Below are 20,918 nucleotides of genomic sequence, written 5' to 3'. Positions count from 1 at the left end.
CGACAGAGCGAGATTCCTTTAAAAAAAAAAAAAAAAAAAAAAAGGCCAGGCACGGTGGTTCACGCCTGTAATCCCAGCACTTTGGGAAGCCGAGGCAAGTGGATCACCTGAGGTCAGGAGTTTCAGAACAATCTGGCCAACATGGTGAAACCCCGTCTCTACTAAAAATACAGAAATTAGCCAGGTGTGGTGGTGCACGCCTGTAATCCCAGCTACTGAAGAGGCTGAGGCAGGAGAATCGCTGAGACGGAAGTTGCAGTGAGCCAAGATCCTGCCATTGCACTCCAGCCTGGGCAACAGAGCAAGACTCTCTCTCAAAAGAGAAAAAAAAAAAAAGCCTGGGCAAAGTGGCTCATGCCTGTAATCCCAGCACTTTGGGAGGCTGAGGCGGGTAGATCACGAGGTCGGGAGATCAAGACCATCCTGGCTAACACAGTGAAAACCCATCTCTACTGAAAAAAAAAAAAAAATACAAAAAATACAAAAAATTAGCTGGGTGTGGTGGCAGGCACCCGTAGTCCCAGCTACTCAAGAGGTTGAGGTGGGAGAATGGCGTGAACCCAGGAGGCAGAGTATGCAGTGAGCCAAGATCACGCCATTGCACTCCAGCCTGGGCGACAGAGCAAGACTCCATCTCAAAAAAGAAGAAGAAGAAGAAGAAAGCACATGTCTACAGAGATGCACACAGGAATTCTCAGCAGCTGTATTTGTAAAGGACAACAACTGGAGAACTGGAGACAACCCAAATGTCCATCAACTGGGGATTAGATAAACAAATTGTGGCATAGCTGCATAGCTGTACAACGGGGTAGTGCTTGCCAATAATAAGAACAAACTTCAGATACAAGCAACAACTTGGAGATCTCAACTGCATTGTGCTGAATGAAAGCAGCCAGACAAAATAAAAATAACGCATTGTCTCTTTTTCTGTATGCTTCTGTTTATGTACAATTCTACGAAGGCAAATGAATCTGAAGTGGCAGGAAGCAGGTCAGTAGTTGGCTGGGGGCAGAGTTGTGAGGAGGGGTGGAAGGAAGGATGATAAAAGAACACAAGGGAACTACATTTCGGGGCGACGGGTGTGTCCATTACGTTGACTATGGTGATGGTTTCACAAAACACTAAATTGTGGTGGATGTGATTGCTCACACCTGTAATGCCAGCACTTGGGGAGGCCGGGGCAGGAACATTCCTTGAGCTCAAGAGTTTGAAACCAACCTGGGCAACACAGGGAGACACCACCTCTACAAAAAATCAATTAGTGGGTGTTAACAGTGCACACCTGTAGTTCCAGGTGCTCAGGAGGCTGAGGCAGGAAGATTACTTGAGCCCAAGAGATCAAGGCTGCAGTGAGCTGTGATCACATCACGAAATGCCAGCCTGGATGCCACAGTGAGACTCCGTCTCAAAACAAAACAAGACAAAAACACAAAATTGTGTATTTATTCTTGTTGTACCATTGTCTTTTTCTTTTTTCTTTTCTGTTTTTGACACAGTCTTGCTGTTGTCGCCCAGGAGTACGGTGGCACGATCTCGGCTCACTGTGCAACCTCCACCTCCTGGTTCAAGTGATTCTCCTGCCTCAGCTTCTTAAGTAGCTAAGATTACAGGTGTGTGCCACCGTGCCCAACTAATCTGTTGGGTTTTTTTGTTTGTTTGTTTTTTTGAGACAGATTCCCGCTCTGTCACCCAGGCTGGAGTACAGTGGCACAATGTTGTCTCACTGCAACCTCCGCCTCCCGGGTTCAAGCAGCTCTTCTGCCTCAGCCTCCTGAGTAGCTAGGATTACAGGAGTGCGTCACCACACCCAGCTAATTTTTGTATTTGTGGTAGAGATGGGGTTTCACCATGTTGGTCGGGCTGGTCTCAAATTCCTGACCTCATGATTCGCCTACCTTAGCCTCCCAAAGTGCTGGGATTACAAGCATGAGCCACCATGCCAGACCAGACCAGCTAATTTTTTTGTGTTTTTAGTAGAGATGGGTTTCACCATGTTGGCCAGGCTGGTCTCGAACTCTTGACCTCAGGTGATCCACCTACCTTGGCCTCTCAAAGTGCTGGGATTACAGACCTGTTTTTTTTTTTTTTTTTTTTTTTTTTTTTTTTTTTTTTTGAGACGGAGTCTTGCTCTGTCGACCGGGCTGGAGTGCAGTGGCCAAATCTCAGCTCACTGCAAGCTCCGCCTCCCAGGTTTACGCCATTCTCCTGCCTCAGTCTCCCGAGTAGCTGGGACTACAGGCGCCCACCACCTCGCCCGGCTAGTTTTTTGTATTTTTTAGTAGAGACGGGGTTTCACCGTGTTAGCCAGGATGGTCTCGATCTCCTGACCTCGTGATCCGCCCGTCTTGGCCTCCCAAGGTGCTGGGATTACAGGCTTGAGCCACCGCGCCCGGCCTACAGCGTTTATGTCTGTGCCAAAAATAATTGAGGGTTCCACGCAACTATGGGCTCTAAACGTAAGAGTTACTTTTTGTAAAGCCTAAGGTCAAGTGTGTTTCTGCAGAAGATCATGTTCCATGTTACTAGTGGACAGAGACTTTCAAGGTATGATCTGCTTTGTATCACTATGGACCTTGCGCGTGACAGCAGTCTGTATTGGCACACCTGGGAGGGGCGAGGTTTTGATGACTCCAAGTATCATCAAGCCTCCCAGGGTGGTGACCTGCAGATTTCAGAAAAGTGACTGAGGACTACTGTCAACTGGAAGAGAAACCCAGGGTATACTGAGATCTGAAAAAGGTAAGTCAACAATTACCATTATCAGCTGGACGCAGTGGCTCATGTCTGTAATCCCAACACTTTGGGAGGCCAAAGAAGGGCAGACCACTTGAGGTCAGGAGTTCAAAACCAGCCTCACCAACATGGTAAAACCCTGTCTCTACTAAAAATACAAAAATTAGCTGGGCATGGTGGTGCATGCCTGTAATCCCAGCAACTTGGGAGGCTGAGGCAGAAGAATCGCTTGAACCCAGGAGGCAGAGGTTGCAGTGAGCTGAGACTGCGCCATTGCACTCTAGCCTGGGCAACACGGGTGAAACTCCGTCTCGGGGGGGAAAAAATTACCATTATCATCCAAGAGCAAGATCTACTCCTGGGAAGAGTAGTATCCACGTATTGCAACATCAGAATGCCAAAAGCAAACCCTTTATCTCCAACCAGGGGGAAAACCGTACTGCCCACTGAGCTCAGCTGGCTAGGGAGGACTCTGCTAAGGGTCCCGACTTCACTCCATCACCTGTCAAACACAAGCAAAAGAATCTCAGGGCTGTTCTTCCCCTTTGTGGCATCGGCAGCTGTTTCCAAGTTCTTCACCTGCTTGTTAAGGAAGGCAAATTAAACTGCCACTCCATGACACCCCCTCCCAACTTGCAAAAGGAAAAGACTGGAAAACACTCAGAAGTCCTCGGAAGGAACAGCAACCTCCTTAGTCAGGCGCAGCAGCCAACGTTTCCCCAGGGAATCTCGACGGGCTCCAGAAACCCAACCGCTGCCACGTCATCAGAGAAGTTTCTCTTTGTTTCTCACCCACCCATGACCCTACCTTGTTTTGTTTTTTAACATTCAAATATAGGAACCTTAGGTCTCAGAGCTTACCCTGACACTAGACCCCCAAAAAGAAAAGAATGACGGCCATTGAATGGAATCATTTCAGTGAAAACCAGACCAGTCATCCCTCTTCTAACCCACAACTTAAATTGTGCACACGTGGAAGGTAAAACAACCGAGAACTGCTATTGAAACACTCTCTCTGCCCTTTCAGGAAATCTACAGGTGCCCTATCTGCAGGGCCCGGGACACCTTCCAAGTGCCAGGTACCGAGATGGCCAAGTACCCAGTCAACAGATGGGCAATCCTGCTGACACAGTCTCTCACATAAGAGGAACTCTAGGCAGCATGTACCTTCAGACAACTGATGGAGTTTCTTTCAGTGCAACCAGGGAAAAAAAGGAAGCATATCTTCATTTCTTCTGTCAGAGGGCCAAGACGTCAGTGATATGATGTGCCTCCACAGCCAGTGTGCCACAACAGCACAGGGAAGACGGACAGGGAAGGTGATCCTCACTCATATGGGGCTTGAAACAAAACCTACCCTGGGCCATGAGAAGCAAGGGGTCCACCAACCTAATGCCAAAGGGCACTGCACCCTTCTTTCACAAGTAAGCAAGAGTTTCCAGGAAAATCTGCAAGGGAGCTAATGTTTCAGTAGGATCCTCTTGAGGGGGCCTGGTTTTGGGCCACAGCATCAGCTCAGGTGTTGGGAAGAAAAACTTATTATTGTGCATCAGACCCAAGAGCTCAGTGGCAGTGCCCAGACTTCCAGCGGGGATGCGGAGAAAGAACCAGGCAAGTAAGAAGCACAGCTTATGATTCACTTCAATCCCTGGTTGATTTTGGGGCATTTCCAGAACACCGTCTGCGTTGCAATTCGGCACAGCTCCTAAAAGCCAGACTCTGGTCCAAAAGCAAGTCAAGATGCTGATAACAGAACAGCCCTTTTTCCTTCAGCCCTTTACCCCCATAACTTCCTCTTAACACTCAACATTTCAAGCCTTGATTGAGAAATAACTGCCAACCTAAGGTCTCTTTTCACTGCTCCAAAGCAAAGCAATTGTGATCTTGTCATATCAACCAGATAAATCCAACTTAATGGGAATGTTTGGTGGCCAAGGACGACGTGCCAAGAGCAAAGTATTGGGTTGGCAGAGTTTAAGTTACTTAAAAACATCCAATGCCAACATTAAGTCAGGAATCGCTGGGCATTTGGTAGAGAATTATGAATTAAGGATTATAAAACTGGCATTGAAGCAATGGCCTTATCCAATGGGGAAAAACCTATGGCTCCCAGTTCCCTTTGAAGCCAGGTCACACATGGCAAGCTCTAAACACATCGCTTCCTGGAGGAGATGCCAGGTCGCTTCAACTGGAGATCGAGTACCCGCAGTGTGCATCGCAAACACCCAGCAAGTACATTACCCCTGCCAGACTCCTCTGCTCCCAGAGTAGCACAAAGCCGCAATCTCTGGTTTACCCTGCAGGCAGACGAAATGAAGAGGATGTCCTGGGTGGATGAGCACGATCTCATTTCCAAAGAGAACTTAGATGAATGGAAAACACTGACATGTGGCCGGGCGCGGTGGCTCAAGCCTGTAATCCCAGCACTTTGGGAGGCCGAGACGGGCGGATCATGAGGTCAGATCGAGACCATCCTGGCTAATACGGTGAAACCCCGTCTCTACTAAAAAAATACAAAAAACTAGCCGGGCGAGGTGGTGGGCGCCTGTAGTCCCAGCTACTCGGGAGGCTGAGGCAGGAGAATGGCGTGAACCCGAGAGGAGGAGCTTGCAGTGAGCTGAGATCCGGCCACTGCACTCCAGCCTGGGTGACAGAGCAAGACTCCGTCTCAAAAAAAAAAAAAAAAAAAAAAAAGAAAACACTGACATGCTACACTTCCACTGCTTGCATTCGAGTGAATGCCAAGTCCTCCTAAGAAACACCTACTTAGCCAGGCGTGGTGGCTCACACCTGTAATCCCAGCACTTTGGGAGGCCAAGGCGAGCAGATCACCTGAGGTCAGGAGATTGAGACCAGCCTGGCCAACATGGTGAAACCCTGTCTCTACTTAAAATACAAAAATTAGCCGGGCGTGGTGGTGCGCACCTGTAATCCCAGCTACTCGGGAGGCTGAGGCAGGAGAATTGCTTGAACCTGGGAGGCGGAAGTTGCAGTGAGCCGAGAACGTGCCATTGCACTCTAGCCTGGGGGAGAAGAGTGAGACTTCACCTTAAAAAAAAAAAAAGAAACACCTACCCAAAGAAAATCCATAATCATTTCACTTCCATTCTTGACCAGTGTACAGTATACTGAGTACGGTATGTCAGTGTACCTGTTCTCAATAGAGTAACCTTCCATGAGACATTGTTCCCCAAACACCGGCCCCTCTTAGAGTCAATAAACTGTCCCTCAGGCATTTCCCAACCCCTCCAGGGTGGGGAAGATGATTCTATCCACCTGCAGTTGAGAGACATTGATGAGAGCGTAAGACCTGGGGTAGCTGAACAGTCTCACTAGGGAGAGAAAATGAAACTTCAGGTTCCTCCCCAACCGCACACAAAACTTGCCTGCTCAGGGTATTAACTAAGCCACAGTCAAGCCATAAATCAGCTCTGCCCTAATTCCATTCACCCGAAAGACTAAAAAAAAAAAAAAAAAAACCTATAGCCAGACTTTCCAATTCTAACAAGAATACTTTTATTATACACTTATCATACACACAACAATTATTTGGGGAACATTTACAGGCAGAGAGTTCAATTCCAAATCTCCACTTCACCCACACACACTGTACTGCACACTCACCTTAGGGTTCAGCCCAACAGGAACGAGACAAAGTTATTGCTTTCTGAACAGAGAGCTTCAATTAAATAGAATCTTCCAAGCTAAGAACAGAGCCCAGCATCCTCTAATTCTTAATACCCTGTATATATATGAATAAAAGCTTACGATGTGTTATAGATTACCCCATCACCATTAAAAGTTAATATTAAAATTGGATCCCATGTCTCAAAAAAGTTGTAAGAAGTGCACCAGTATTTACAGACCCCATTAAATTATGCATAAATAAAATCTGTACACTCAACGCACTGTTTCTTAAAATACAGAACCTCCACGGGGACTTGGGGGTGACAAGCAGCACAAATTGCTTCATGCCTACCCTTTTCAAGTTTACTCGAAACATCTGAAATAAATATGCAAATAAAGCTTCAGTACCTTAAAGGAACATGTCATTTCAAAGAGTCTCCCATTTGAAGAGTTAACTTTCAAAGTTAAAAAAAAGGGGGGGGGGGAGGAAAAAAATCATCAGCAGGCTTCGTTTTCTACAAGTTTCCTAAAACCAGAAGGCCCCCTTTGAACACGGGGTTTAGAGTGTGTCAAATACCACCTATTAACTAGTTGCTAAGCAGATAGAACCTTTGCCTCCTACCAGAGGACTTGATCTCTGAAGAAGCTAGATACACATTTTCTTTTTTTCAAGGTAAATATTTAGCGAACACAAAAACCAGCCATTACCTTAACACTGAAAAAAAAAAAGGAATTGTTCATCTGTTGATCTAGAACACATCAATCTGACATTTCAATGGCTAAGTGTGTGGGTCTGTTAGCCCAGGGAATGTATTTAAAAGATTCTAAAACTCGTAGCACCAGTTTCAGAGAAGGAAAGAATGGGGTTCAAAAATAATAATAATAAAAGCTTAATGAATAAAGAGCCAGTACTTGTCACCTTCTGATAATAGGTCCAAAGTTAGGAGACAGCTCAGCGCTAGAGAAGCAACTAAGGAATCCAGGAGCGGGTGATCGCTGCGATCCAGAACCAGTGAAGACCCCTTAAAGAGTAAGGTAGGTAAGAAACTCTTCCCCCAGGCCAAGAGGGGTTCCCAGTCTGTGCGGTGGAGAAGGATTTTTGCAGTCCTGTTCCTTCCCGACTCTCCGAGCCTTTCTTCGTCCCAATTTTATTTCCTGTGCTTCTCCATTTTCTCCAGGGTTTTGTTAGAATCAGCCGGACTCTGGTCTCCGGGGTTCACGTAGGATTTGTCTATGACAATCAGGGCTTCTTTGATGTAGTTCTGCAGGGCAGACACCGCGGCACAGATGGCCTGGCTGCCAAAACCGTGGGTAATCAGGCTGAAATGAGACAAGCAGTTCTGTATGTTCGTCTCCAAGACTGGGGCGGGCCTGCTTGTCCCGTGGGGTGTCCGGTCTTGGCTGAGAAGTTCTGTGAATTCTTTACACAGTTGCCTGTGAAGACAGTCAGTTGACTCCGTGAGTTCCATCTAGCTCCTTACAGGTCAAGAGCATAGAACCAACTACCCTGAGGATGATGCCTGGGAGGCAAGCAGAACCGCTTCAACCAAGGAAGGAGAATTTAATACTAATAGCCAACTGCTGCGCTTAGCACCTATTCTGCGCCAGGCCCTGAGTTAAGCTGTTTTAAAGCACTATCTTGTTTAATCCTCACGCAATTAGAAAAGATAACAGGATTAACTTAACCCCAGTTAACTGGCCAAGGTCACCAGGACTGGTAAAAGTAGTGGGGCCTGGATTCCAACCCAAAGCTTAAGGGACAGTTTACCTTGGTACAAGTTGGTTCCAATGAACAAATTCCCTGAGGAACCCGGAGAATGAAGCATCCCCCTGAAACTCTCACTCCTGACACAGCCTGGTTCACTGCGCTCTCTTTTACCCCATTTCCTGGCTTGACTAGTTCTGCTTCATTTACCATGATTTTAAAATCAACTTGCTGTTGGTTTCTATGAGAAAATCCACAGCTGCATTAAGTCGTTTTCGAGACAGCTAATTTGCCCACATCTCCTACAAACCCACCCTGATCTTTACATTTGAAAGACAAAAGTCTTGCTATCAGGAGGTAGAAGGCACACAATCTCTCTTTACTGGTTGTGACAAAACAAATCGGGTTTTCAACACATTTTTGGAAGTATGCAAACACAATAATGAAAGGGCAGCTCAACTATTTTGAGCTGAATAACTAAGCAGCTCAAAAGTACTCATGGCTGAGTCATGCACTCTTCTAAATCAGACAAAAGTTAATGTATTTGACTTTGTAAAAGAAGCTTCCTTGCCATTTTCTTTTGCTCCGCCCTATTTTATTTCAAGAATATTTCTTTGTTGAGCCATCGGGACTGTGGAGGGGGAATCTTCTCAACCTCAAGGTCTGGAGCATTGAGTCATCATCAAATTCAAGTTCAGATACTTACTGGGCCGCCAATAGCATGTTCTTCCTAGCTGCCATCTCATTTCGTCCTCCGAGATGAGGTCTGGTTAAATATTCTGCCACTGGTTTACTAGGAAATTCGGCTTCACAGACATAGGCGAAGTCCCTAGCCAAATGAACAGCTTCACCTAGAATAATCAGCAACAGGTTTTAAGGTGGCTGGTGGTCACTGACACCAAACTACCCTTTTCCTCTTTTTTTTTTTTTTTTTTTTTGAGATGGAGTCTCGCTCTGTTGCCCAGGCTGGAGTGCAGTGGCCCAATCTCAGCTCACTGCAAACTCCACCTCCGGTACTCAAGCAATTCTCATGCCTCAGCCCCCCGAATAGCTGGGATTACAGGCATGCACCACCATACCCAGCTAATTTTTGTATTTTTAGTAGATACAGAGTTTTGCCACATTGGCCAGGCTGGTCTTGAACTCCTGGTCTCAACCCAATGGCTCATGCCAGGGATTACAGACATGAGCCACTGCACCCGGCCCCCATTTTCTCTCTTTCTAGTATTCACTGTCTACCAGTCACACGTTGCATGCAAGAATGAAATCATATACAGGGCAGAGAACTCAGCTGGCAGGTAGAACTTTCTAGGGATTCTCAGTAGGTCCTCCACCCCAGGAATAGAGGGTGGAGATCCCACAATGTGAGCAGAAAAGACTTTGAAACTTTTAACTGCACAGTCAAGTCAGCCCTCTGTATCCATGGGTTCCGAATCTATATTCATCCAACTTCAGATTAAAAATATTCAGGGGGGAAATAATGAATGGTTGTGTCTGTACTAAACACAGACTTCTGCCATTATTCCTTGAGCAATACAATGTAACAACTATTTACACAGCATTTACATAGTGTTAGGTATATATAAGTAATTGATGTAGAGATGATTTAAACTATAAGGAAGGATGTGCGTAGGTTATATAACAAATATAACATTTTGAACATCTTCAGGTTTTGGTATGGAATCTGGAACCAGAGCCCCATGGATACTGATACGAATAAACTTGAAAAATGTTTACCAGTCCTCTGCTCAACAGATAATCAAACACACCCATGTTTTCTCTTTATATGAAGTAGTATCATTTTGGGGAAGCAGCAAAATTTAAGGGCTATAAACATGTTTGACAAAAGCAAACTAGTCACTTCTCTATAAAACGACGACAACGTCTGACACTTCACTGTTTTTTTAACAGCGCCTTCTTACTGAAGGGGCAGATCTCTAGAGTGTTTCTTTTAAAAAGATGGGAGGTGTGTGTTTCCTAAACACCAACTTGGAGCACCCTTTTCCCCGTCCGAGCCAGTGGAAGAACTGAGGGAGACAACCAAGGGAGTGATCTCCCATCCAAAAGGAACCCTCCCTGGCTCCTGGGCGCAGGACTGGTGAGTTTTTCAAAAACCCAGATGGTGGAGGGGCCCCCTGGGTTGACTGAAGCAGCCTTGGAGAGCCATTGTTCTGGAACACACTTTCTTATTCAATCACCCTGCCTGGCTCGCAAGAAACCCCAGCAGAACCAACCGCCGATTCTACAGGCAGGACAGCTGTTCTCAGACAGGCAGCTCCTTTCTCCTTGCCCTGACCTCCAAAGGCACTCGTAAAAGGTAGAGCAGGGACTCTGCCAAGTCTCTTTGAGCACCACAGTCACGCCATCAGAGCAAGGAAAGAAAGTAAGTCTTCAAAAGAGGGTACTGCCACGGGGAGCCCGTTTCTCCTCGGCTTCCCCTGCCCATAGTGAGAGCCCTAAGCCTCTCTCAGCGTCCAACTCCTCCTGGGAGCAGTAACAACGTGCTTTGTTTTGTTTTTAAAAAATGATTTTACTTTCCCTTCAGCTTCTTTTAAAGGTTGTGTTGCATTCTTGGCTACTGTCCAGGTTGGGGTAAAAGGGCCCCCCATTCAAGAAACTGAAATGCTATGTCCTACTATCTTAGCACTGGTGAGAAGAACTTGTGCATGGGCCAGGGGTTCGATTAGTTTCTTTGGATGGGAGGAAAGAAAAGAACTGTGAATCGGGCCCAGTCATATTGTGTACAAGAGGTTCTCTTCACTGACCACAATCCTCAGCTACAAAATAACCCACAGCTACAAAACCCAGAAGCAGTACTTCTGCTCACCAGTAAGTAACCAGCTTTTATTCAAGGTGTACCAAATGATCAGCTGTTATCTTTCAAAAAAAACTGGTTCATTTAACAGGAAATGCCGACACCCCTAGAGTATGGTCTCTTAGGTTAGGAAAACCAGTTTCTTTCCAACAGTGATTCTCTGGGGAATACAGAAGCGCCTACCTGAGCAGCCAGATACTTAAATGTTAACTTATTCGATAAAATTAACTGTGATTCATTGCAATAAACTTAGAGGACAATTCCAGTTGCTTTCATCTGCACTTGCAACCAAGTTTTAAGAGTTGTTTTCTAGTTTTTCTGCAAGAAGTATTAAAGACACGGGCACAAATTAAAAACGTCACAAACCAAAAACAAAACCCCACTGACCTTCTACTAAGGACGTCAGGAGAGTCACGTGAGCAGCTTTCCGTCTCCCAGCAGGAAGATTCAGCCCAATCTTGTCCAACTTCTCCCGCAAGGACCGGCCTCCATTTTTTGACTTGGCTCTAAGAAAAAAAAAAATTGACTGGTTACTCTCAAAAAGAAAAAAAACACACACACACACACTTTAAAAATTCTAAACTCCTAAAGTGCTGCTGTCAAAGCTGAAATCCGTCAAAGACTATCTACATCATGTGCACCATAATGAAAAGTGATAGCAGGGTCCTCTTTTAATTAGTCCTGTAAGATACAAAATCAATCTTTCCTAGCATCAAACTTTGCAGCACAGAATATTTCAAATTGTACGGGAGCAGATACATTTTCACTTGTGAAACTACAACAGCCCCACAAAAACTCCCTGGGGAAGAAACCCAGGGTGCTCCCCACCTCCCCTCAATACAGATGCTATCACTTCATACATGGGATCAAATTCTAACCAAATGAGAATTTGTGAGCGCTGTTTTAGCACTTCCTCCCACATTTGGCACTTTCTAAAAGAGAAGAAATGTACTAAAAACTCTAACCTGATTAGAATTCAGTGTTAGGCATAAAGTCACATAAACGTTAAAAATACCTCCTGGGCCTCTGATACACTCACCTTCAACTACCCAACCACCATGCCCAGAATTGTTCCCCAAGTACCTTCTGAGAACACCTCCCAGTAATGAGGCATTTAAGCATTCAGGTGGGGACAGTCGCCTCTGTACTTCAGCCACTGTCACTTTGTATTTAGACGTAGAGCTGAGGAGGGACAGTCTTCCAGGGACTGAGCAGAAGACCTCGCTGGGGTTCATTACGGCCCCCACCAGCTCCTTCTGACACGGGAGGCTCAGAGGGTTCTTGGTCATGGAAATGGGACCTGTGAATGAAGGTCAGAGCTGGCAGTCACAAGAGCTCTCTCTGAGCAAAAGAGACCTTTTCAAAAGCACTAACCAAAGCGGAAAGTGATCTTCAGACAAGCATCGTTGCACACTCCACGATCCACTGCAGGCCGACATTTTTTTTGACAGAGTCTCACTCTGTGGCCCAGGCTGGAGTGCAGAGGTCTGATGTCTGCTCACTGCAGCCTCAGCCTGCGGGCTCAAGTGATTCTCCAGCAGGCGCCCACCACTACATCCAGCTAATTTTTTGTATTTTTAGTAGAGATGGGGTTTCATCATTTTAGCCAGGCTGGTCTCAAACTCCTGACCTCAAGTGATCTGCCTGCCTTGGCCTCCCCAAAATTACCAGGGTCAGCCACTGCATCTGGCCATGGCTGACTTTTTTAAAAAACCCCTACTTCAGAGACAAATCTAATCTGAAATTCACAAGTTAACACCTTGGGAAGTTAATTAGTGAAGATCCCAAGCTTGGAGAGTTTCTTTCTCTTTTTTTTTCCCCTAGCAGCTGCTGAAAACTATTTAATTAGAACATTTGTTTTCAGAAGACTGCTTCAATACTAAATAAACGGTGAGTTTTTTCCCCACCCAAGAACAACCAAACTCATAGGACACATTAAGATTCTTTGCCAAAATTTTTCAATGCAATTGATCACAGTAAATTTAATCATCCAAACTAATAGGTTCTAAGTTTACTGAAAATTTTTAGTCTTTTCTGAGTCTTTCTTCAAAATCAATTTTTCCTCCATCTTCAATCTATTTAAGCAGTTCAAGTAACAGACTGTAACTACCTTCAATTTAGATCTACTCTATTTCCCAAAATAGTCAAAATGGTAATCCTGTCAGTTAAGTAACTTAATTTCATAAACCACTCACTCACCAAGTAATCCAGTTTTCCAAATCCCCTCCTCCCCCATCCTGCAAAACCCTCCCTCTGACAGATCATTCCAAGCTCAGTTCCTTTTAGAGGTATTCATTTGGTAGGCCAAATTGCTTAAAAACTTTTCTTGCAGGTCAGATTTAAGGAGGTTTTACATACACGTGTTTGAAATCAAAAATAAAATCACAACTTACTCAACAATTAAAATTTGTTACAGAACCAACCACTCAAGGAAGGTGTGACTGTGACTTTTTTGTTGTTGTTTTCCAAATTAAATCAGTGTTCACTCACTCTGGAAGACTTTCTCTCACATTGTGAAACACCCACTGGAATTCAAGGAGTAACATTTTTCCAAGAAAAAAAACTAGGCAGTAACAAATCCGGAGATTAAGAGACAGCGCCTAGGAGGTCGGAGGGAAATCCCCTCCTCTCACTCCTAAAATCTAGCTTCCACGAATCCCCTTCAGTCCCGTCTACCACAAATGTCCCACGTTAATACCCCCAACCTTGCCAGTCAACTTCACAAGCCCAGACCGTGTGACCAGAGAAACAGGATGCCACCTTGCTAGTTACCTTTGCGAATGACTGTCTGATCGTGCAGCAGCAGGTGCTGGTCGTCGACATTCTGGGGGAAAGAGGACAAAATTCCCTTAAGTTCGGGGGAGCCTAGAGGGGTGCAGGGTGGGAGCAGAAGGCCTTAGGGCGAACAGGTCCGGGCAGGAGCTGCGGCGCCGCTCACCTGCACCTCGTCCATCTGGTGAGCCATGTCGTGGAGTCCCAGGTTCTCGGCCAGGCCCGCGGCATCCAGGGCGTGTGCGTGGGGCAGCAGCAGGTCGGAGCGGCGGTAGGCATCCCTGCGGGCGCTCACCGCACCCGCCTCCAGCCCGGAGAGGTGGGGCAGCAGGCCGGCCGGGCGCCCGTGGTGCGAGGGCAGCCCCGCTCCCTCCTGGCTCTGGCGGCCAGGCCAGGCCTGCTGCTGGCTGCCTGTGGGCGCCGGCTGGTGCAGGGGGTTGATGGCGGCGGCATACGCTTCCCCCAGATGCGAGTAAGGGTCGGCCGACTGGGAGTAGGCCAGCTGCTGGTAGGGAGGGGGAAAGTAGGGTGGCGGCTGATATTCGGCGACTCCAGTGTGGGAGAGGGGTGGCGCGGGGCTGTAGAGGTGCTGCCCGGCGGAGGAGAGGTGGGGGACTCGCGGATTTCCATTGCTGCTCCCGTCGTGGCGATCCTGGAAGAGAAAAAAAAAAAGGGAGACCCCGTTAGTGCGAAACCCCGCTAGTGCGAACTGGCCGGCGTCGCCTGGCTGCGCGAAGGGCCCCAGGGGACCAACCCCACCCGACCCGGCGGGGCTTGCCCAGGGTCGGAAGGTACCCGGGGGCAATGCGCCCCTAGGATTTCGTTGTAAGCAAAGAGTGCGCGGAGGGAGGAGAGTCTGGTGAAAGACCTGGGGGAACGAGTTCTCAAAGCCCGGCGGCGAAGGTCTGGGCGCTGCTCCGAAGCCCGAGGCGCTCGGAGGCGCCGAGTCCGAACCCTGGGTCTTGGGCCAGAAAAGGACAGGGCCGGAGCCCGCGGCGAAAAAGCCGGAGCCCGGGGCGAAGGAGCTGGACGCCTGGTGCAGAGCGATCTCGTGGAGCCCGCCCATGGCGCAGGAACTGCTGGAGGTGGCAGCGCGGCAGGCGCGGACGGACCGCGCGGCGCGGGACATGCGCACCTCCCCCGCCCCCGGGACCCTCCCTTCCACGCCCTCGGGACAAAGACCTCCGGGCCGGCGGCGCTCGCAAAGCAGGGCCTGCCACCCTGCCCCGCCCTAGGGAGTGATGAGGGAGCGCGCGCACGGGGCGGCCCTCCATGCTGGCCGGGCCCAGCCGAGGGGAGTAGTAAGTGGGGGTGCCCTGCACGGCCAAGGACAGTGTTCTCGCACATCCGGGCGCAGAGGAGGCATGAAGGACCCTGGAAATTGGGCAGCCTTGTCCGCGCACTTTCCCTCGCCCCTGGGCGGCCCGACTTAGTTTCAAAAGGATGCGGGACCCCATCTGCCCAGGGGTCTCGGGGCGCCGGGAACCTGGAGGAACATGGCGCTGTCGCCTCCTGGCGGAAGCGCCCGGGCTTGCGGGCAGGGGCAGCCCCTCCAGGGCCCGGAGGCGCAATGAGCTCCCACGAGTCCGTGGCCCGGGCTCCGCGCTCCCAGCGCGCCGCAGCTCGCCTAGCGCTGCCTGAGTCTTCTTCCTCTTCCCGCTCGCCGCCTCCCTCCCTCCCACTCTCCGAAACTCTAGCTCAACCTGTCCGACAGGCTGGAGCACTCGCGAGCGCTTACGGCCCCATCTGGCCTCGGGCACCCCCACACACACACTCCCCAGCCCCCACTTCTTTTGAAAGCCAAACTTCGGTTGTTTTCGTGCTTCCCCGAGGAGGTAGCGGGGCAGGTGACAAGCCGGCCTTGGAGGAGTGTCCGCCAAGGTGTCGCTGGCAGGTAGCCTCATCTGACCCCTTGGGACGGAGACTTCGTGCGTAAAAGCCACGTCTGAGGGTTGCAGACGGGGCACTTTTCCGAGAAAACGGGAAGCAGGGCTGTTTGCCGCTTAGGAAAGCGCCCGGTAAGCTGTGTGGGTGGGATTTGCCGTTCTCTTTCCAGGCCTCGTTCCCGAGGGCAGGCCATTTAGGAAAAGGCCCTATACGGGAAAGGGACTCTGCAGAAATGGACTAAGGGGTGTCCGGAGAAGTGAATCCCGTCCCACCGAGAGGCCAGGGCTCTTGTGCCCTCGTTCCCGACCTCGGTCCAGTGGCCCCTGCCTCCCGGACTCTCCTCGGCGGGGCGGGGCTGCACCCCGGAGCCCCAGCTCACCTCGCAGTCCTCTTCGTACTTGACATTATCAGTTATTTTCCACAACATGGCGTCCGGCGTCCCCCAAAACAATCGCCAGTTAAATCCAGGCTCCCCCCAACCCCCAAGCGGTAAATCCAAAATCGGGGTCACGGTGACCAGGCGTCTGCCGCCGCCCCCGCCTCGCGCGGGCCTTGCTGTACGGGTCACTGGACGCGCATCGGCGGCTCTGCGAGCGTAGATGCTGCCGCCGCGGGTGTAAAGACCGCTGCGGTGGACAGGGAAAGCCGCGCCCGAACTGTGTGCCCTGGCGATAGCCGGGGGACCGGAGCGCCTTAATGAGAAGGAAATTATCATAACTCCTCCCCGGGGGCCGGCACGGAGGCCCAGGCGCCGGGCGGGGCGGCCCCCAGCCAGTCCCAGTCTAGCTCCGCCCCGCACCCGGGCCTGGCGCCGCGCCGAGCCCTACGCTGTGAGGGACTAAGAGCGGAGTCAGTGGGCGGTGCCTCGTTGACAGCCGAAGACCTGCGAGGCCTGGGTCCCCCGACGCGCCTTCCTTCTGTCACCTCCACCGTAAGCACACCTGAGATTGGCAGGGCTGGAGGAAGGGATCCAAATACTGAAACCCACCCCTCTTTCGCCTAAACGGCCTTCACTGGGTCCTCCAAAAGACGGATGTCACCTGGAGTTAAGAATCTGCGCATTCGGGGAGCAGACTCAACAACCGGGGTCTCCTCATCTCCTAAAAACACATCCCATCCCACCTACTTCCCACTGAGGCTTAAGGTCTGAGCTGGGATCATGCAACTGGAGCCCCAATCCACCAGATACGCCCAGTTCCCTCCGTGGGCACAGCGCGGTCCTGGCCCCGGGACGGGAGGAGAGAGGAAAGGACTCCTGGGGAGTCTGCCCCAAGGGCCGCAGAGGCAGCAGACGGTCCTACCCGCCCAGGAGTTGCGGAGAGCGGCGTCTCGCCGCTGTTGCCCGAAGCGCATCTCCCGCGGCTGGCTGAGGCCGGGGCGGGGAGGGGGGAACTCGCGCGCACTGGACCAGCCCAGCGGCCCGGCCCGGCCCTGCCCTGCCCTGCGGAAGGCCGGCTCGGCAGCTGCCTCCGGCGGGCCGGTCACTCAGAAGCCTCTACTCACCCTCTATCACCCTGGGAAAGAAGCGCCGGGCAGGAATAAAACCCGAGCGCTACGAGTAAGGTGGGGGTGAGGAGGTGCAGAAGTGGGGAGAGAGCGCGCAGAGAGCCCTCGACTGGAGAGGTAGACACCCAGGTCCCACATGTTGAGGCAGAAAACGAAACTTCCTTCCACACAAACGCTGCTTCCCTCTCCCCTCCGGTACTTGCCACCCAAACTTGAAAGCAAAGTGCAGTATTAATTTTTAAAATTTAAACTAACGAAATTCTTTGGCTTAGTTATTACGCAGCAATTGACTTTCATTGCAAGGGGAACATCGCTAATTCTCGAGGTCGTATTTGTTGGGACGCCCCAACTGGCTCCCTGGGCTGGATTTAAACATTCTGAGGGGATTAGAGGAGAAGACTATTTCTATTTGATACTGAATACAATTTTGCAATAATCAATGCCTATCAGGACTGTGCCCGCACCTGGAGTAGACTTGACTCTCCCATCCACAGAATGGTGGCATCCACTGCCTCGCGGTTCCTTCTCAGGTTCGCTTGACTTTTAGCATTTATTTAGACCCAGGTGGGCCTAAAAGAAAATAATAATAATAATAATAATGATAGGCGTCGTCCAAGGGAAACTTTCCCCCGGCCTTAGCAGCCAAATCCGAGTGATTTTCCGACCAGATGCGAAAACAAAATCTGGAAGTTGAAACCACTGAGACTTTTCGGCCAAGCATGTCTGCGGGGCTTTGCACTAAGGAGAACAGTGCATAAAAGACACACAGGACCCTGACACTTCGGTCCCAAAACAGGCGTCTGGGGGTAAAATAAGTTACTGCAGAAGCAGCGCTCCTGGTATTAGCGGCGGGGGAGGGGGACACCTGCCAGAAGCAGAAATTAGACCTAGGCCCGCAGGCACTCCAGAGCCCAGGTTCAGGAAGATGGGGTCCTAGATTCGCCAGAGGAAGGGTGCGGCGCCTCCTTCGGGCGCCTGGAACTCCCTGACGGGTGCCGCTGGGCTGTCCGACATTCTGGGCCTTCTAGCCCTTGGTTTTATTCTCTGACCCGGCCTGCGGTGCAGCTTGAACAAGTTGTCTCGTCTGTGCTGGCAACTTTACCTCCGGCACGCTGGGGCCCGGAATGGGCAAGAAGGTGCTCATCCCCCATCGCAGGCCCTGGCTCTCCTTTCCCGCAGCAACGCTAGCCAAAGCCGCCCGGAGGAACGGAGATGGCTTCCCGCCTGGGAGCGTCTACGCAGGAGGCGAAGGGAGCCGACTGGCACTGAGGGCTCGCGCAGCGCCGTTCTCTGGGCCCAAAGGACCCAGAGGATCCGGAACCGCTTGGCAAAGGCCATTCTTTCCCAAGGAGCTTCCCTGGACCCCGGCGCTGCCCGGTTTGCAATGGGTAAGCGCTCGAACTGGAGCGCAACCTACGAGCCCTCTTTAAGGAAGGCGGCTAGAACAAATCCCCTGTCTTCTTGGCACGGGAGACCCTTCCCGAATACGCACACTCTCGGCTTCTGGGCCGGCACCCAGGCACGCGCGCGCCCTTGTGAGGAAGCCTCAACCCTTCCTTGACTTCAACTTTTCTGCTCAGCAGACAGCCGGGAACCGAAGGCTCCAGCATCCAACACAGCCTCCCTCCAACGTCCCCGCCCCTTGCCCACGTGAAGACGCGGACTGCGTGGCCGCGCTCAAGACAGCCGGCGCCCGCGGAAGCGGACCCTTCTGGAGCCCGGAGGCCTCGCAGCCGCCTGGAGAAGAGTGTGGAAGGTTGTCGGGGGTTCCCCTCTACCGCCCCCTAGGGAGCCTAAACTCACATACTCCCTGGAAGCCCTGGTCCCACGCCCCTAAGAAACCACAGACCAGGCCTCTGCAACAACAGGAGCGCCCCAACAGCGCGCCACTTCCAAAGAGGCGCGAGCTGGTGCCTTTGGAAACAGGGCTCCCGACCCTAGGCCTGAGTCATCCGCCGCCCCTGTCCCCACCCCAGACCGAAGAAGGCGGCCAGGCGGGTAGAGCAAGATTCGGGCAGATCTGCGACTCCTCTTCCCGCCCCAGGGAGGGGGCGCCCGAGCAGAAGATGGAGGCCCCCGAGCGCTTTCGCAGACTCCGCGCCACGCGCCGGGCGTTCGTCCCGCCTCTCGGTAAAACGTGAGCGCCGGTAGGGACCTCAGGAAGTGGCAGACCCGTCAGGATCAAGCAGGGTGGAAAGGCCGGGGCCTGCGGCAAACCCAGGAGGAGGGAGCATTCACGCCCGCCACGCTCCCTTCGCGGCACCCACTGGACCGACACTGGCATCAAAGGGCATCCTGAACTATCTATGTCCAGTAAGGGCACGCCCTGGGGCACCACAGACATCAAGTCACAGCCACTCCAAAATAATTACAAAAATGATCATCGTAAATAACAGACTGCCTTAATAGGGCGCGAAGCGGCCGCCGCATACAGCCGCCTCTGGTCTGGGTCCGACCAGACTCAGTTCACTGCTCGCTTCTTTGCGCTCCGCGTCAGGCCGCGTGCTCTTCCTTTAGAACCTTCTGAGCCTTTACCTCTTCCTCGCAAACAACTTTTTTTTCAAACAGGCAAAGTGAGGCGAGGAGCTGAGGGGCCCACAGGTTCCCAAGCTTTCGAGGAGGGCCTGGGTCCACGTCAGTCCCGGCCCGCCAAACGAGACTTGGTGGGCACAGTCTCTAACCTGACAACCACCTGTCCCATTTCACAGCAGGCAAAAGTGAATTTTTAGTTGCCCAACTACCTGAAAGCCGCAAAGGTGCCTAGGGTTGAAGGCCACCTTCCTAGCGGTTCTAGGGAGCCCGTTAGAGACATGCCGGACTCCCCCTCTGCCCTGCCCCGGGGGACCCCCGCCCGCCTGAGGCCTCGCACGCTTGGCCGCGGGATGGTAGACTCCTGTCACCTCTCCACTAACATCCCGGAGCCCAACCGTACGCACCCTAACCGCTCGGAGCGCAGGCCCGAGGACTAAGGCGGGAGCCTCGTGTCCCCTGAGGCCTTCTCCGCTCCGTGTCCTGGGTCACCACACACTTCCAGGCCAGCTAAGCCCGGCGGCTTTAACTCAGATCTTGGTCGCCGCCAGGCGTGGAGCAGGCCACTGTTGCCAGACGCTGCGCGGACCCGTCCTCCTGCTCCAGTACTGGGCGACAGGCAGCCCGGGCAGCACTCAGGAGCGACCCTGCACGCCCCCAGGCGCCCGTCCCACCCAGCGCCACCCCTCGCCCTTCGCAGCGAGTCCTCCCGCAGCCTCTCCTCTCTGCCAGCCTCCGGGGCCGCATCTGCCCTCCACCCAGACACCTCTTTTCTCACCCGTAGGAACTGGAAGCTCATGGTGCCCGCTCTCCAACCCTCTGAGAGTTGAGGACTTTAAGAGTAGGAGCGACGTAGAAAAAGTGTTCCCCAAGGGCCGAGTCGTGTGCGGTAAACACACGCTTCCAGCGTTTATTTAATTAACGGGAGGGGGAGGGGAAGGGGGGAAATTCACAGCCAAAACGAGCTATCGCGATTGGAAGACAGACAGCAAAGGTCCCTGTTACTCCTCCCCTGCCCTCCTCCCCTGGGAAACTATAAACTCTGCATTTGAAAAGGGTATACCCTAGGGTTTTAAATTATCTTTACATATGTATATGACAAGCAGTACGTAGGACTCCTTCAGTCAGAAATTATTTTAAATGTAGCCTACGTCTTACTGGCAAGGGAATTTTTTTTTACTTACTTAGTTTCTAAGACCAGAACTATTAACATATCTGGGAATTCTCAGCCCTCATGTCACATCACAGGTTTCCGGGTTCAGCTAAAATTGAACCAGGGGTAGTGAATTCTTGGAGTAGGGGAAGAAAGGGAGTGGGATTTGGGGTCTTCCTTAAGTGCCAGAG

The 20,918-nt window shown here is 51.2% G+C and overlaps 1 protein-coding gene across 3 annotated transcripts; it reads right to left on the bottom strand.

Annotated features, from left to right (window-relative positions):
- Positions 1-6,225: 6,225 nt before the first annotated feature.
- On the bottom strand, positions 6,226-20,473 carry TFAP2C (transcription factor AP-2 gamma). 3 transcript variants are annotated; one of them, XM_015429993.3, is made up of 7 exons: positions 20,353-20,473; positions 13,819-14,304; positions 13,653-13,704; positions 11,964-12,180; positions 11,268-11,386; positions 8,772-8,916; positions 6,226-7,794 (listed from the first exon to the last, which is right to left on the bottom strand). In XM_015429993.3, exons 1-7 carry the CDS (start codon positions 20,371-20,373, stop codon positions 7,509-7,511), a joined length of 1,326 nt encoding a protein of 441 aa, XP_015285479.1. In that variant the 5' UTR covers positions 20,374-20,473; the 3' UTR covers positions 6,226-7,508. The 3 variants fall into 3 exon arrangements, with proteins under 3 accessions (XP_015285479.1, XP_005569469.1, XP_015285477.1); XM_005569412.4 differs by lacking the exon at positions 20,353-20,473 and adding an exon at positions 15,919-16,206; XM_015429991.4 differs by lacking the exon at positions 20,353-20,473 and adding an exon at positions 14,521-14,828.
- Positions 20,474-20,918: the final 445 nt, after the last annotated feature.

This window comes from Macaca fascicularis, chromosome 10, assembly GCF_037993035.2.
Source record: "Macaca fascicularis isolate 582-1 chromosome 10, T2T-MFA8v1.1".
Taxonomy (NCBI): domain Eukaryota; kingdom Metazoa; phylum Chordata; class Mammalia; order Primates; family Cercopithecidae; genus Macaca; species Macaca fascicularis.
Note: the sequence above shows the minus strand (reverse complement) of the source record. Positions and strands in the feature narration are given on the sequence as shown.